At 34.0% G+C, this 17,353-nt stretch overlaps 1 protein-coding gene across 2 annotated transcripts; it reads left to right on the top strand.

Annotated features, from left to right (window-relative positions):
• The first annotated feature begins 162 nt into the window (after nucleotides 1-162).
• TFB2M (transcription factor B2, mitochondrial) lies at nucleotides 163-15,912 on the top strand. Of its 2 annotated transcripts, XM_006188169.3 has the most exons (8): nucleotides 163-620; nucleotides 1,490-1,578; nucleotides 5,454-5,607; nucleotides 5,936-6,084; nucleotides 8,416-8,505; nucleotides 11,206-11,268; nucleotides 13,723-13,874; nucleotides 15,212-15,912. In XM_006188169.3, exons 1-8 carry the CDS (start codon nucleotides 311-313, stop codon nucleotides 15,387-15,389), a joined length of 1,185 nt encoding a protein of 394 aa, XP_006188231.1. In that variant the 5' UTR covers nucleotides 163-310; the 3' UTR covers nucleotides 15,390-15,912. The 2 variants fall into 2 exon arrangements, with proteins under 2 accessions (XP_006188231.1, XP_014417617.1); XM_014562131.2 differs by lacking the exon at nucleotides 11,206-11,268 and having other exon boundaries at nucleotides 13,830-13,874; nucleotides 15,212-15,369.
• Nucleotides 15,913-17,353: the final 1,441 nt, after the last annotated feature.

Genomic DNA, 17,353 nt, shown 5'->3' with positions numbered 1-17,353 from the left:
GAGAGGAGGCGCAGAGGGCGGACGACCATAGAGTACGAGTCCTGACACCTCCCGGATGGTCCGGATGGTCCGGGCGGTCCGTCTCTCTCCTCGGCCGTCCACTCACGATCCTCCGGCGTCTGCGCCGGCACGGAAACGGAAGTGAGGGCAAAGGGAAGACAGAGAGGTCGTTCGCACGCGCAGTGTGGAGTGTTTACTTACGCCGGTCTAGTCCGGGGGTAGGGCGATGTTACACGTGGTCTCCCCTGTACCGAGTTCGTCGACTATGTAACTACCCTGAGTGACTTTGAGACAGGCCTTAAGGGTGAGAATGTGGGTCCCAGTGGCGGGGCTTCCTTCGCTGCTCGCGCTCTCAGCCTTGACTCGCGGTGGGCGCTTTTGCATTTTGAGGTTCGGAGCCGCGAGGCGGAAGGACGTCCTGGCTGGGAACCGCCGTGGCTTGTCTGACATCCACCCGCAGCTCTTGTCCAATGTGGGTTTCGGGAAATCGTCTTCGCGTGTGTACAGGTGCCGCTCAGAGATCAAGCGGTACATAACCAGTCCGAGACTGGCTGAGACCTTGGTGCAGATTCTGCAGGGAAAAGGAGACGCTTCCCAGCTAATCCTGGAGTGCAATCCAGGTGAGTCCCTCGTGGACTGCGTTTTCTTGGATGTTCACTTCTGCAAACTGTCTAAAACATAGTCTCTTCCTTTAAGCAACTTAAATGGTCTGCGTTAATCATGACACAAGATATTTTTGTAGCACTTTGCACTTTACAAAATATTTTGATAAAACATGCTCTTAAATTTCACCGTCTTCCCCAAAGAACTTTTACCATTCCGTTCGTTTTCTATAGACAGTAGCAAGATGCTAGGAACACAAAATATATAGACGTTTTGAAAAATAATTTTTAAGCACTATTTCCTCTCATGAGAAGTCAATTCTGTTTAGGTTTGACGGTATCTTTGATGTTAAAGTATCGAAATAGTCTGAGTAAATGGTAGGCTAGATGCAACCATTTTGTTTGCTTTTTTTTCTTGAGAGGTAGTGAAACATTGTGATTAAGAGTGCAGATTTTCCGCACAGAAGATAAACAATTTTATACTGTATAGTATAGGGAATTACATTCAATATCTTGTAGTAACGTATAATGAAAAAGAATATGAAAATGAATCTATGTATGTATATGTATGACTGAAACATGCTGTACACCTGAAAATGATACATTGTAAAAGACTATACTTCAATTTTAAAAAAAGTGCAGGTTTTGCAGTCTTGGATGGAATGGATTGAAAGCCAAACAGCACCACTTAGCAGTTGTGATGTTGGAGTCAAGTGACTACCTAGTTCCTGGTTTCCTTATATGTAAATAAGGAGTGTAATATCTATTTTGGGGATGTTGTGAGGGTTAAAATTAGATCATACATACAGGTAAAACATCTAATTTTTTTAATATTGAAATTATGTTGTTTCTTTTGCAAATAAACTTTTTGTTCTTTAATATACTAGGTCCTGGGATCCTGACGCAAGCATTGCTTGGAAGTGGAGCCAAAGTGATTGCCCTTGAAAGTGACAAAACTTTTATTCCACAATTGGAGGTATGTTTTTAGTTTGTAAAAATAATTTATTGTTCCGTTGGCTATCTTTGAGTGGTTTAGGAAAGTAAAATTATGCACACAGTTTATTTTTAAAGAATCACTTTTTGGGGTCATGCCTTAAATATCTTGTTATCCCCAGTGACTAGAACATAGTAAGTATCAATGTTGAATGAGTAGAAGATTGGATTCAGAGACTTTTTTCTGGTTCTATCTCTGCTGCAGATGGGTGACTTTGAACGAAATATTTAAAGTATCTCTAGGCTTCTTTACTCATCTCTGGTAGGCTATGCTGTGCCCCTTCTTTCTGCTAGCCTAGAATCTAATTAGAGGGCTAAGATTCGGTTAATGGAACTATGTTAACTCTGGACTTAGGGTTTCAGAGGCAAGAAAGGTGTAGTATATTCAGATGAAATTGCATAGAGTCGAGGCATTATCCAAATGGATTTTTTTAAACTTTTTTTTTATTGAGTTATAGTCATTTTACAATGTTGTGTCAAATTCCAGTGTAGAGCACAATTTTTCAGTTATACGTGAACATACATACATTCATTGTCACATTCTCTTTCACTGTGAGTCACCACAAGATCCTGTATATATTTCCCTGTGCTACACAGTAGTCTTGTTTATCTATTCTACATTTTAAAATCCCAGTCTGCCCCTTCCCACCCCCCGCCCCTTTGGCAACCACAAGTTTGTATTCTATGTCTATGAGTCTGTTTCTGTTTTGTATTTATGTTTTTTGTTTTTTGTTTTAGATTCCGCATATGAGCGATCTCATATGGTATTTTTCTTTCCCTTTCTGGCTTACTTCATTTAGAATGACATTCTCCAGTAACATCCATGTTGCTGCAAATGGCGTTATGTTGTCGGTTTTTATGACTGAACAGTATTTCATTGTATAAATATACCACATCTTTATCCAGTCATCTGTTGATGGACATTTAGGCTGTTTCCATGTCTTGGCTATTGTAAATTGTGCTGCTGTGAACATTGGGGTGCAGGTGTCATTTTGAAGTAGGGTTCCTTCTGGATATATGCCCAGGAGCGGGATTCCTGGGTCATATGGTAAGTCTATTCCTAGCCTTCTGAGGAATCTCCATACTGTTTTCCACAGTGGCTGCACCAAATTGCATTCCCACCAGCAGTGTAGGAGGGTTCCCTTTTCTCCACAGTCTCTCCAGCATTTGTCATTTGTGGACTTTTGAATGATGGCCATTCTGACTGGTGTGAGGTGATACCTCATCGTAGTTTTGATTTGCACGAAATAGATTTTTTCAGTAAATTCTGTTTCATATATAGCAGATAAACTTACATAGCAGTAAAATGAAAATTCCTTGCATCACTGCCAGCCTCTTTCTCTTTCTCTGCCTTCCTCCTTAATTATGAATCTTTCAGTTCAATTCAATTCAGGAAACTTAACACTTGCTATGCCAGCCTCCTGAAACCATATAAAATGGTATTATCTGAAGGTGCAGGATGATAGCAGAAAATGATGAAAATGTCTACCAAATCCAGCTCTTTGTTTTTTAATAAAACCATGTACATTAGATGGTTGTTATTCTACAAACGAAAAAATTCAAGGTTTTAGCCAGGTTATGTAATTGATGTTAAATCTGCTGGAATGCCAAAAACAAGAAGAGAAAAAGAACATAAAATTGTTCAGAGATTCAGGGTCATAAAATGTGATTTAGTAAACATAGCTATCTGTAATTTCCACCTGGAAATTAAAAACAAGATGGCTCTTAATCTTTAGAAAGGGGCCTACTTTTGAAGTTTAATCTACATGTTTACAAAATTATTAACATGGCATTAAAATGTCCTCCTGTTTACAGTTTATTACCGTATAACACAATAGTTGTTTTTCTATAGGATCAAGATAACAATGGTCTTAATTTAAAAACAATTGATACAACTTAAAAAAATGGAGCTAGAGAATTAGCTCCTAGTTAGGGACTAGAGAATTCCTTACACACAGTATTTCTTACAGAAATATCAGTCATTAAATGTTTCTGAAGTTATAAATGTAAGCAAAATGTAAACTTCATTGACTACAGTCTTTGATTAGAACTAGTTCTTGCTCTAGTTAAAGCTTTTGTTTTTTTAAACTCACACTTTATTTATTTTTAATTGAAGTATAGTTGATTTACAATGTTGTATTAGTTCCTGGTATACAGCATAGTGATTCCGTCATACACAACGCGCGCGCGCGCACACACACACACACACACACATTCTTTTCCATATGTGTTTTCTAACTCCCTGTGCTCCCCTCCCTCAGCACTAACTGGAGCTCAGCCTTTAGTACATGTTCTTTCACTCATATTAACCAGTGTTAACCATTGTTATGATGAAATGAAAGCCGTTCAAAGTTTTGTGTGAATTTATCTATTTGTCACAATAATAGAGAACTATTTAAGTAGAACCTTTGTGGCCCTAAATCAAGTCCTTAAAGTGGTGCTTTGAGCAGACACTGCTTCTAGGCCACCTAAGGCTTTCAATTTTGCTCCTAAAAACTGAAAGGATTTTCAATGATAATGCTGGACTCTAGGTTTTTAATCTAAATTTAGAATCTCCCCCACCCCTACTCCATTTCCCTGATAAAATTCCTTGGACTCCACATTAACAATGTTTCAAGCAGGAAAAGCTTGTTTTCATATCTGAATTTGCTAGAGATTGTGTTCTATAATAATAAATGATGATTTATTTATTCAATTGTGTAAACTGTTGCTGCAGAAATAACTGCATAAGTTAAGTTGAAGACGCATCAGCTTTTGTGGTAAGTTGTGTCTTACTCCAGCAAATTTATATTTTCAGCCTGAACCACTCCACTGACCTCACCATTCAGGTCTTCCTACCTAGCACCTTCCCTTGGATCACCTAATAGGCATCTCAGAATTAACATGACCAAAAATATATAATTTCCACCCCCAGTCTGTTCCTTTCAAAGTGTTTTTCAAGAGTTCCTTTGAAAATAATCATTAAAATGTATTACTAATCCCCAAATATAAGCTATCATGTATAAAATAGACAAACAACAGGGTCTTACAGTATAGCACAGGGAACTATATTCAATACCTTGTAATAATCTATGATAAAAATATGTATATATAAATATGTATGTAAGACTTAATCACTTTGCTGTATACCAGAAACTAACACAACATTGTAGATCAACTATACTTCAATAAAAAAATTTACTAGATTTAGAGAAGAATCATTTTTATAGGCTGAACTCAAATAGTTAAGAAAAATTGGGTTTTTTAACCCATAACTTTAACTTGCAAATTCATTGAAACCTTGATAAATACCAGCAGTGGTGTTTCCTGTGCATTAGAACCTCAGTGTGCACATCAAAACATTGCTCTCTTCTATTTGATTTTTTTTGTGACTTCTTACTAAGTTTGTAGGGTCTGCAGCTAATACTTCCTCTCACTACTAAGTTCTTCAGTGCTGTTGCAAGGGAAGCATATCAGGACAATAAAAAGATTGAGGTATACTGGACATCTTCCTGTAGGCAAGGAGCTTTCCTTCTATAGTTGCCTCTGTCTTTAGAAAAAAGTAAAAAATTAAGAGGAAAATGGGGAGTGACCTACACAATGAGCTTAGATCATTTGGTGAAGGACTAAACTGTTCTGGAAAAAAAGGAATGCTCTCTTAAATCTATCCATCTTTCACTTTGATATTTTTATTGTTTTTCTCTGTTATGAAACGTCTTCTTCCTCTGACCAGCACATGGATCACAGCTCTGAATAACTGAAGCCATTGAGATAAAGTAAAATAAACATAAGAATTATTTTTTGAAGTAGATCTTTGAATTGTTACAAGGTCTGCATAGCACTGAAATTTCTAAACATGTTGTCTCTGTTTCTCTTTAGTCCCTAGGGAAAAATCTGGGTGGAAAACTGGAAGTGGTCTACTGTGACTTCTTTAAACTGGATCCTAGAAGTCGTGGAATAGTAACTCCTCCTGTTATGACTTCAGAGATGCTTTTTCAGAATTTGGGAATAGAAGCACTTTCTTGGTCAAAAGGTGATTTTTGTTATTTAGTAAAGCAGATACCTTATAATTTGCCAGCTTCCTCTAGCAGTACACCAGGTTTTTTGAGATTTGTGTCAATTTTTATAATTATATAGTTTCTGAGCAGTTGCTCTGAAGTTGAATATGGTTTTTCCTTCACCTAGACACAATCAGAGCAATTTTGTAGAACCCAAGTTCCAGAATAAAGAAAGATGCTAAGGCTTCGTTTTAATTGGAATAAAATAATACAGTTTGTTAACTTAGTTTGACTCAGTGAAGTATGGTCATAGGAAAAAGTATTAAGAATGTATTCACATATTTTTGCTTATATTCTTAACAGGTAGCCCTTTTAAAGTAATTGGAATCTTACCAACTAAAAGTGAGAGAAATACACTTTGGAAAATTTTTCATGACCTGTATTCCTGTACTTCCATATATAAATATGGACGAATAGAACTAAATCTGTTTATTACTGAAAAGGAATGCCAGGTAGGTTATTAATAAGTACCTGATTAACTTGTTATTTTGAAAGAGTTCTGCAGTTTTTCTGAGTAGTCAATCTGTTATTTTAATTTGGGCTCAAGACATTTGAGAGTACAGACTGTACAGCAATCTTTAGGTTTTATTTTTTTAAGGGTTTTTTGGTGAGATAAAATATACATAATATAGTATAAAGTTTACTGTTTTAACTGCTTTTAAGTGTACAGTTCAGTGGCATTAAGTACATTTACATTGTATTACAACTATTAGCACCATCTGTCTCGTCTCAGAACTTTTTCATCATTCCATACTGAAACTCTGTACCCATTAAACACTAATTTCCCATTTCCCTCTTCCCTGAACCCCTGGTAACCATCGCTTTGCTTTCTGTCTAGGAATTTGACTATTGTGAGAACCTCATATAAATAGAATCATACCATATTCCACTTTGTGTCTGGCTTATTTTACTTAGCACACTGTCTTTAGGGTTCATCCTAGTTGTACCATATGTCAGAGTGTCATTCCTTTTTAAGGCTGAATAATATTCCATTGTATATTTACACCACCCCACCACCTTTTTATCCATTTCCATCAATAGATATAATTGACATGTAGCACTATATAAGTTTAAGGTGTAACATAATGTTTTGACTTACATACATCATGAAATGATTACCATAATAAGTTTGGTGAACATCCATCATCTCATACAAATACAACATAAAAAAATTTTCTTTCCTTGTGTTGAGAATTTAGGATTTACTCTCTGAACAACATTCATATATTACATACTACAATGTTAATTATATTAGTCAGGTCGTATGTTAGATACTAAAAGTTTTTATCTTTTGACCACTTTCATTGAATTCGCCTCCCAGCACCCCCTGTCTCTGGTAACCATAAATCTGATCTCTTTTTCTATGAGCTTGTTTGTTTTTGGTTTTCTTTTGAAGCGTAATTGACCTAAATACTATGTTAGTTCCTGCTGTGTAACACAGTGATTTGATATTTCTATTCATTACAAAATGATCAGTATGGTAAGTTTAGTCACCATACAAAGTTATTAAATAGCTATTGACCATGTTCCCCGTAACTTACATTTCATTCCCATGATGCATCTGCTTTGTAACTGGAAGTTTGTGCCTCTTAATTTCCTTCACCTATTTCTCTTATCCCCCCACCCTCTCACCTCTAGCAACCACCTGTTCGTTCTCTATATCTATGTTTCTGTTTCTGTTTTATATTTGTTCATTTGTTTTGTTCTTTAGATTCCACATACAAGTGAAATCATATAGTTTTTGTCTTTCTCTTTTTATTTCCCTTAATACTTTCTAGGTCCATCCATATTGTCGAAAATTACAATATTTCATTCATTTTTATGGCTGAGTTTTATATATGTATCTCTCACATCTTTTTGCATTCATCTATTGATGAACACCTAGATTGCTTCCCTTTTTTGGCTATTGTGAATAATGCTGTAGTGGAGATAGGGTTTTAGACTCTACTTTTTTATTTTCTGAAATCAAATAGCCTCCTGAAATCCTTGATAGTGTGTTGAGAGTTATGTCTCTTTGCTGCACAGAATACTTCTTGTTATTAATCTTTTAATCCAGTATAACTGGAGATGCTTATTTGTCTATAAGAGAGCTATGGATTGGGATGGGGGGGGCAAAAAAATGAAATGATGATTTCCTCACCAGATTCAAATGGTAAGTAAATAGTGGCTCTCCTTAGACAGAGATCAGGGGACTTAGAACCTTAAGTCTGTACATGCGTGAAAGAATGAGAGGAAGAGAAATAGTAACTGCTTCATCAGGTTTCATCTTGCTACTAGGAAAATGTTCTAATGTTTCTTTTACCGTGGACCTTTTCGCGTGTGGTTTCCTCTCTCTATAGTGCCCTCATTCAATGAGGTAACCTCTGATGCTTCAAGTGTCAGCCTAAATAATCCTTGATTCAAAATTTAATAGCCCAGCCAATACATATTTCCAATACGTACCCTTCTTCACAATAATTACATATTTTTGTTTCATTTTTTTGTTTACTGAGAATTTGCCCTGATAGGGGATATGGTTAAAGGAAATCAGTTTCAAATACATTGTATTTTAAGTGTACATGATGATATATTTCAGTATGAAAGTTTAAAAAGACTTAATTGTCTTTCAAATGGTTATAGTAAAGATTTTGCATTTAATTATAATTTTTTTCATTTCTAGATACTATTAAGATATCTATTATATCTAGATATCTATTTCTAGATATCATTAAGATCTAACACTTGATTTTGATTGGTTGATTATAGTTAAGTATAATATGTAACTTCTGTTTTCCTTTTACTAGAAACTACTAGCAAATCCCCGAACTCCAAACTTGTATCAAGCATTGAGTGTGCTCTGTCAAATAGCTTGTGGGATTAAGGTTCTGAATAAGGTGAGTAAAATCCTTTTAAATTTCAACAGAGAATCTCATTGTTTTTCAAGGAGGCTGCATTTCTGTGACCAGAAAATGGAGAAAAATCAAAGATTAATTTTATTATTTTTGCCAAATGTTGAAAATAGTAGAGCAAGGTAACTTTGTCCTAATGTTTGTTACAAATATTTATATTTTTCTCTGATTATAAGAATAATATATTCTCATTATAAAAATGTGAGACATGCTAAAGAAAGAAAGAATTTTCTAAAAATCATCACTAAAATTCTACCACTGAGAGGTCACTATTGACATTTGTGACATAATTTTAGTTTTTTATCTTTCCTGGTTTTTTTTCTTCATATAGTAGAGATTATACTGTTTATTTCCTTAGGCAAGATCGGAGTTGTCAAATAGAAGTATAATAACAGACACATAACGGAGTTTAACATTTTCTAGTAGCCATGTTATGAAAAGTAAAGAAAGAAGTAAAATTAATTTTAATATTTTATTTAACCTCTATTTAAAATATTGTCATTTCAGTGTGTATTCTATTTTAAAATTAGTTATTACATAATTTACATCCTTTTTTGTGTACTATTAATACATTTTATATTTTATAGTTACAAGATCTCAATTCAGATTAAACACGTTTCAAGTGTTCAGTAGCCACATGTGACTTAGTGGCTACCATTTTTGAAAGGAGAGGGCTAGATTATAAGGAAAATAATGATAAATTCTTATTTCTTTCATAGCATAATTTGCCCATTCCCTTTTGGAGGGCCATGGTAATTAGCTTTATTTATTTGTTTACCATTCTCTTTTTTATTTTGGTAGACTAGAGTATATATCAGGTGGTTTTTATAAGATATGTGGTTGTATTTTTTATGAGCTCTTGTTCTTCCAAGGGCATATTGGTTTAATTTTAAAATTTTGTAGGAAAATACCCTATGATATCACTCATATGTAGAATCATAAAAAAAAAAAAAGACACAAATGAACTTATTTACAAAATAGAAACAGACTCACAGATGTAGAAAACAAACTTATGATCACCAGGAGGGAAAAGGGGTAGGAAGGGATAAATTGGGAATTCAAGATTTGCAGATACTAAATATGATATATAAAATTGATAAACAACATATTTCTTCTGTATAGCACAGGGAATTATATTCAATATCTTGTAGTAGCCTCTAGTGAAAAAGAATATGAAAACGAATATATGTATATATAGGTATACTGCAACATTATGCCCTACACCAGAAATTGACACAACATTGTAAACTGACTATACGTCCATTAAAAAAAAAAATTTGTGGAGTGTTTTCTCCATGTAGTCTCTTCATACTTTTGTCCAGGAGCACATGAAGACCTTCAACGTGCATACTTGGTTGTTAGAACGTTATCTCATTTGATTCTACCTTTTGTTCCGATATTTTTTTTTTCCTTCCAAAACATGTGAAGTTCTTAGGTTGGGTCTCTGTTTCTTGTCTTTCGTATCTGTCATGTTCTCATCCTTTTTTTGTATTCCCAGAAAACACTTTCACATTTAGCCTTCAGAGCACTGACCATGCTTTCTGCCTGTACTGTATGTATATTGTAATCTTTGTACTGTAGTTATTTCCCTAAAATCCTTTCTTGACCCCACTGATCTCCTCTCATTCTGTTGGCTTTTCATGTCAGTTCTCTCCTCCTAGCTTTTGGCTAGTTTCTTCATAGAGACCCTCTGAAGACTTCAGCTTTCAGGATAGTTTTTTCTGCAGTATTTGTTTTCAAAAGCCATTTGTTGAGTTTTGCCGTTTATTAACCTCCAGAAAGGAGATGTCTTTTTAGATCCAGCATTTTTACTGGAGGGTCCATTGTTGAACTCGGTTCCTAAGGTCTTGCAGGTTTTCCTGTCCTGTGGGTTTGGTGATGGGAATGTGGTCTCCTTTGTGCCCACTGCCTTGCCCTAATCGTTGGGGGGCTGCAGTGCCCACTGCACACTGCTACTGCTGTTGTTGGAACTTCTGAGAATTTCCCAGACGGGCAACAGTTGCATTTTTCATTCCTCTTCAATTGCCACTGCAGTTAGTAATAAAAGTTTTAGTCTTTTATGTCTGTGTCAGATGCTATTATTTTGGAATTTAATGTGTGGATATGTATTTATATATGTATAGAATAATTTTTTTGTTGGTTCATCTTTTAAAATTGCTTCATGTACAAAATTGTATGTACAAAACTTAAATACAGAGAAGTAATGATACTTTTAAAAAATTGACACAGGTTTCTTCATTTGTCTATCGTTACATGTCTCAGTATATTCATATCAGTGGCTTTTCCACTAAGGTAGGGCAAAAAATTCCTCAGTATTGATGTAATTGCCCCTAAAATGATAGTGACTCTAATATGGAAATGTTATTAAAAATGTAACTTAGGAATATATTTGCATAATTATATTAAGAGCAACTCTCTTTTATCTAAGCCAATAATAGAGTTACCAGTATTGGGATAGACCTTTGACTTAACTTGTCTTTATGTAAAACAAACAAGGAGAGAGAAGAGAGATGTATATGATATAACTCTCAAATGTTGTTTTTCTTAAATTCAGTTACACTGGTGACTTGAATTTAATTCATTCTGTTGTTTAGGCAAGACATTTTTAAAGGTAGTAATAACGTAGGGCACTTTGACTAAAAAGAGCTAAAAGATACGTTTTGCTTTTGTTTATCTTCCCTCAAGTTGCCTTGGTCATCATTTGAGACGTACACCACAAATGGGCAGCTAGAAAAGCAAAAGCATAGGGTAAGAATGAAGGAGCACCTTTCCCTTTTTTCCTCTAAATGTAACATCCTTTGTTTTCTATAAGATTATCTGGTATTCTATATTTATTTAAAGTTTTAATTTTAGAGTATCTAGAAATGTTTTTTAAACATACTTTACTGCTTTTAATAAATTCAAATTATTTTTGAAGAGAGTTATGTTTTTCAGGTGTTAATGCAGTGAATGCTAGCACAGTAATAGGCTTAAACACAGAATCTGATGTCTATTTTTATTTCTTTTGAAATGAAGATATATCTCACATTTTGAAAATATAATTATTTTAATGTTCATCTAATTTGATAAACTAAAAACAAAATTTTATGCATTGTTAATCAGATATGTAATACTACTGTTACCACTTACAATGGTTTATTTCACTAACAGATACATCTCGTTTCTTACCTTAGGGGTGAGGCTTTAATATTTATTTCTTCCCTTTCTAAAGAACCAAAGTGATGTTGTTATAAAGTGATCCTCCATTTAGATAATATCAGGGCTACTTATAGTGAAATTGTAATAAAGTAGCTGAAGTTTCAAAAACAATTTTTGGACTCAATTCAAAAGTCCCACTTTAGGAGTAAATGCTAATGATGCCCTATTCTCAGCATATTCGCTCACTCTGAAGTTCCCATTTGATTACTTCGGTTTTTACCTCACTCTTACCACTAAAGGAAAAAAAGAAAATGATCAATTTAGAAATATTCCGATTTTAGAGTGATCAGTGACCATTGTGATTTTAGTTCTATTTCACTGTCCATAGACATAATTTATGTAGCCTCACAAAATAGGAGTAATACATTTTGGCTTGATGCCATTAGGAACTTATCCAAATGTCCCCAAAATGAACCATCCTTTATATAAGATACTTTCTCATGTTCTCAATAAATGTCAAAAGCTGAAACAGTTTTTTGGCCAACATAAATACATAAACTTTTAGAGATGAAAATGAAATAATCAAATATCATGTTTCATGAGAGAATTTTATTCGGATATTTCACGTGTGTCTTTGATATCAGTGTGTTCATAATTGTTACAGAAGCACGCTGAGACATTTAATAGTTTTTTAAAGCACATGATGTTCATTTCCATCCAGATGGTTTGAGGTTTCCACTTTTTTGAAGCCATGTTTTTATACTGTTACTGGAACTTTTTTCCTAAGTTATGGGTAACTGTTCATTGAATATCAGGAAACTTTTTTTCTTTTCTACTTATCAAATAAATCTGTATCTGTAACTCCAACTCTATTTACTAAATTGCTTTTTAAAAGTCACCTTCAAAAGACTTAACAACAACATGTAATACTTTCAGTTGTGAGGTTATTTCCTTCCCTAATTAATAATTGCTAAATATGTTTAAATTTCATTGCCTTTTTTTTTTAACAAATTTCCTCAGCTACAAGCATTCAAAATTAGAAACCAGAATTGAGTGAAATTTTCCTTTTTAGCCAACATGTCTTCCACAAACAATATTTATGTTTAAATATGTACATATAAAGTAAATAAGGGATTACTACCTAATAAGTAAGATTTCCTAAGAACTCAAACATCAAGCTCCCTCTGTTATGAGGAATAATTTTCGGGGAGAAAAACATCTTAACATTACATCAAATCATATACAGTTTTTATTTTAATGTGTATGATACTATATACAAGAGCAGGTTAGCAGACTTTGCGTGTGAAGAGCCAGGTAGTAAATATTTTACATTTTGCAGGCCGCATACTGTCTCTGTCACATATTCTTTGGTTTTGCCCTCTTTTTTCCTTTTAAGAACCCTTTACAAATGTGAAAACTATTCTTAGCCCCATACTATACAAAAACAGGCAGGCCATGGACCATAGTTTGCTAACCCCATATTTTTTAAAAATCCAATAATAATTATAAGTCAATTTTTTTAATCCTTACAATTGGATCTGGTGTTATGCTTCAAATACAGAAGAGACTCAGTATATGTTAGTGTCACATTTAAGATTTCATTTTTCCCTGCTTATGAGTTAATAAGCTGTTACTCTTTCATGGATGCTGGCAAAGACTCCTGGATCAGACAAACGACTTTATTGCCCCCTAAGTCCTGTGGAGTAATGTGATACTGCTCAGTTGGATGGTGTGCATTCAGTGGGTTTGCATTGCAGCTGGGGAGCACAGAGCTGGGGGAATACACCTCTTTTATAGCAAACATTAAGCAAGCCTGATTTTTGTCCTGTGTAGAGACATTGTCTCATCCCACAAGGTGGCTTCTGCAGACTACCTTGAGAAATGGCCCAGATAAAAAGAGCAATTGAGGCCTTGCATTCTTGGCACATCCCACAAGCAGCTACAGGGACACTCAGGGTCTTTAGTGATTGTTTCTTCCAAAAGGTAGCTCGAATGCATAAATGAACAATGTCTTACACTGGCAGTATTTTCTGACTAACATGATTTATTTTCCTTTCTCTGCAGGAATTAGTAGAACAAAACATGTGTTTAATTCAGTTGACTCCTCACAGAGATTTATTTACAGGAAACTTAACACCTTTTAACTATGACGTATTTTTTCACATGTTAAGGCAGTGTTTTATGAAGCGCAATGCCAAGCTAGTAGACCATTTACAGTAAGTAAAAAATAAAAGCAAGTATAAAAGTAGCAATTTAATGTGAGACCTGTACTTTCGTGTTAGAGCTTTTTTTTTTTATATCTTTTATATCTTGATTAACAGAATGAGGTATCATGTTTTCACTCATCTATTTCTTCAGAATATTTCCTTCTCACTGGTACAGATTTTGAGAAAAATATATTTTCTACATAATCTGTTGAGCTTAATTTTGTTTTCCTTCTTTGAAAAACAACCAGGGATGCCTACAGGCTGTTTGATCTTTGTCAGAGTATATGCCCAAGATTAGCCTACATGAAGAACTAGCTGCTTGCTATTGACTGAGGTAGAGAATGTCAACATTAGTGGTGGCATGGCCACCATCTACCACTTGTCACTGCCTGTCCTCAGTGGTTCTGTTCCCTGTCCAAAGTAGGCACCAGTCATTACACCACCCTAGTCCTCCTGCTCTGGACCAAATGTTTCTATATAAAGTTTTATAAAAATTATACTGTTAATACCTGCTTTGTATCTAATTTATAACTCTGAAAGAGCTATTGATTAAACAATATTTATGTAAAAATAAATGTTAAAAGTGGCAGTAGACCAGTAGAAGTAATCTACTTTTCATCTTGTCACCTCATGGTAGGGGCTGTTTTGAATGAAAATATCAAGAATATAGGAAATTAAGGAATAAATATGGTAAACTGTGGTGTAAAATGTCAGAAATTACCTTGGCGATCCTGTGAATTGAAAGGATGTTTACACCTGTGACCAGGATTCCATTCACAATCAAAAAGTGTTGGAAATATTTTCCACCAAAATATTTTAGTACAGTTGTTTACTTGTTAATTGTCAGAGGCTCACTGGTAGTTTCTTGCCAGGCTAATATATAATAAAGCAGTTTTCTGCTTTATAATTTATTCACAGTAATTGTGACATTAAAATGTGGAAGATTATTCCCTCTTTGAAAACAAACAGTAGTTTCTGCTGTTTGTACTTACTGACCTTTTACATGAACCTTAATGGAGTTGAGAATACTTTTGCAAAGAGAGCTAAAAGATGAAAGAGGTAGGCAGAAGAATTTTTTTAAGGGCAATGTTAAACTAGAAAGTTGTGTAATAATTGATTAGAATGTGTTAAAGCCTAAATCTGCTCTTTTCATTACAAACAAGCCATGAAACTTTAGGAATAGACATAGTTAAAGCTATTATATACAAGCTCTTAAACTAAATAAGATTAATTATATATAGTAAGATAAGCATTTTAAATTGGGCTTAGAAGCCATCTCTATCAATATTAACTAAGAGTTGTTATGAAAAAGAATTAAGCAAATTTACTCTGTATTTATTTTGCAGTTCATTGAGTCCAATTGATGCACTGCATATATTGAAGCAAATTAAAAAAAATAAAAATGTAAAAGTAATAGATATGTACCCTCAAGACTTTCACCGCCTTTTCGAAACTATAGAGTGTTCCAAAGAGGATACCTGTAAGTGGCTATATGATGACTTCATGGAAGATGTAATCCTATAGGGAAGTGGACTGCCAAGACTTTAACACCTGTTTATTTATTTGGAAATTATGACACAAATGAAAAAGAACTGAGTTTGAGAAGCTCACATCCTTTCAACAGACAATAAAATTTTTTATTTTGCACAACTAGGCAGATCATTTCTTCTGCAGTTGATATCATTATTGGATAAAACAATGGTTGCTATTTTGTTCAAACTGAATAAAATGAAAACTTCAGTTAATTGTGGATTTGATAAAATCATATTTATTTTGTTTTAAATTCCTGTCTAAGTATACTGGTGGCTGTAGAGTATTACCAGATGAAATTTAGTTTTAAAAATTCGTTTTGCAAATATCTTACATTGTATTAATTTAAATATTCCACTCTCACTGTTAATTTCTGTATCCTTCTGGGGGCAGAAAAGTTTATACATTATTAAATTTTCAGTTTGTTGAAATGTATTATCAAGTACTGTACAATGAAATTATTTAAATTTTAATATGGTTTTAACCTTTTTAGAAATTAAAGTATTTTAAGTAATAAGATTTTGTGGCTTTTTTTTTGTTTTTTGGTCTCTATCTAATGAAACATTAAATTGACCCTAATTTATTCACTTTAAATTCTGTCATATATAGTCAGTATACTTTCAGTGAATAATTCAATCTGTATTATTAAAAAGTCTCATGCATTTTTATTCCACCAAGGAAGTTCACCTAAAGTTAGACTTTTACATGAACCTAAGTGGAATTAAGAATATTTATTTTCTTAGCTCACTGAAGAAGCTACTAGATTTTAGCTGAGCCATATCTAACTCTTCAGTTAAGATTTCTGTGCTATTAAAACACTTCATAATACCTAAGCATATTATTAGTAAGTAACTCTTTTTAGGGACGTGTTCTTAATAACACTTAGCCAAACCAGTTCTTCCCAACTTCCATACTGTTGTCCTTGGTTTACAATTCAGTCCAGCTGGAAACTCTCAGTCCTCTTGTAATTGCTATCCTGCCATTACATAATCTGCCTAATCTTTCTCATGTCATTCAGTCTTCTTTCCCAATCCTATACCTTACGCCTAAATTTCTCCTGGAGCTTCTTCACTGCATCTCTCTCATCTTCCAATCCTTCTTGTTTATTATTGCGATATTACTCTTTCTAAAACATCTATTTCATCGTACATTCTTCTAAGGCCTTGGTTTCTAAATGGGTAGTAGTGTCATCTGTCTAAAAGGTTATTGTCAAGAGTAAATGAATTGAGAAAGGGTTTCACAGAAAAGCTGACAGACTGGTAACTAAAATGTTGACTTAATGTATTTTCCCACACTTCCTCATATAGGTAGCCAGAGACCTCTGCTCTCTTCATTCTGCTTTCAAAAAATAGTTTAAAAAAAGAAACAATTGTCTTTTCACTAAAAAATGTGCATAGTTAATGAAGCTTAACATATGGAGATAGTTGCTCATGGTAACAGTAAGTTGCCGAAGAATTTGAAATTAAGATTAGCCTTGTTATATAGTAAAAACCCAGAGGAGTCAATAGTTACCAAAGCCTCTGGAGAAGTCAATTAAATTTTTAAAAAATTCATAACCAATGTAATTAGCGCTTAAGTCAGTGTAGTTTCAAAGAAGTGGTGGAGGCAGAACCCTGATATTGGGTGTGTAATTTGGCTTTTGGGGGGCTTTAGAGGGTTTTATTTTTCATAAACAACAAGGACCTACTGTATAGCACAGGCAACCATACTCAACATCCTGCAACAAACCAAAATGGAAAATAATCTGAAAAAGAATATATATGTATATATATAAAAGTTTTTTTTTAAGATATTGAAAGTCAAAGTCAATTCTTTTTTAATTGAAGTATAGTCAGTTACAATGTGCCAGTTTCTGGTATATAGCATAATGTTTCAGTCATATAGATATAGCCATATATTCATTTTTATATCCTTTTTCATTACAGGTTACCACAAGATGCTGAATATAGTTGGGGGTG

This window comes from Camelus ferus, chromosome 23 (assembly GCF_009834535.1).
Source record: "Camelus ferus isolate YT-003-E chromosome 23, BCGSAC_Cfer_1.0, whole genome shotgun sequence".
NCBI classification, from domain to species: Eukaryota; Metazoa; Chordata; class Mammalia; order Artiodactyla; family Camelidae; genus Camelus; species Camelus ferus.
Note: the sequence above shows the minus strand (reverse complement) of the source record. Positions and strands in the feature narration are given on the sequence as shown.

Excerpts from the sequence above, each read along its gene's own strand:
- TFB2M (XM_006188169.3), top strand. The coding sequence starts at position 311 with ATGTGGGTCCCAGTGGCGGGGCTTCCTTCGCTGCTCGCGCTCTCAGCC. Across the intron at positions 8,506-11,205 it reads GGATTAAGGTTCTGAATAAG|TTGCCTTGGTCATCATTTGA; the intron begins GTGAGTAAAATC and ends TCTTCCCTCAAG. Across the intron at positions 13,875-15,211 it reads AAGCTAGTAGACCATTTACA|TTCATTGAGTCCAATTGATG; the intron begins GTAAGTAAAAAA and ends TTTATTTTGCAG.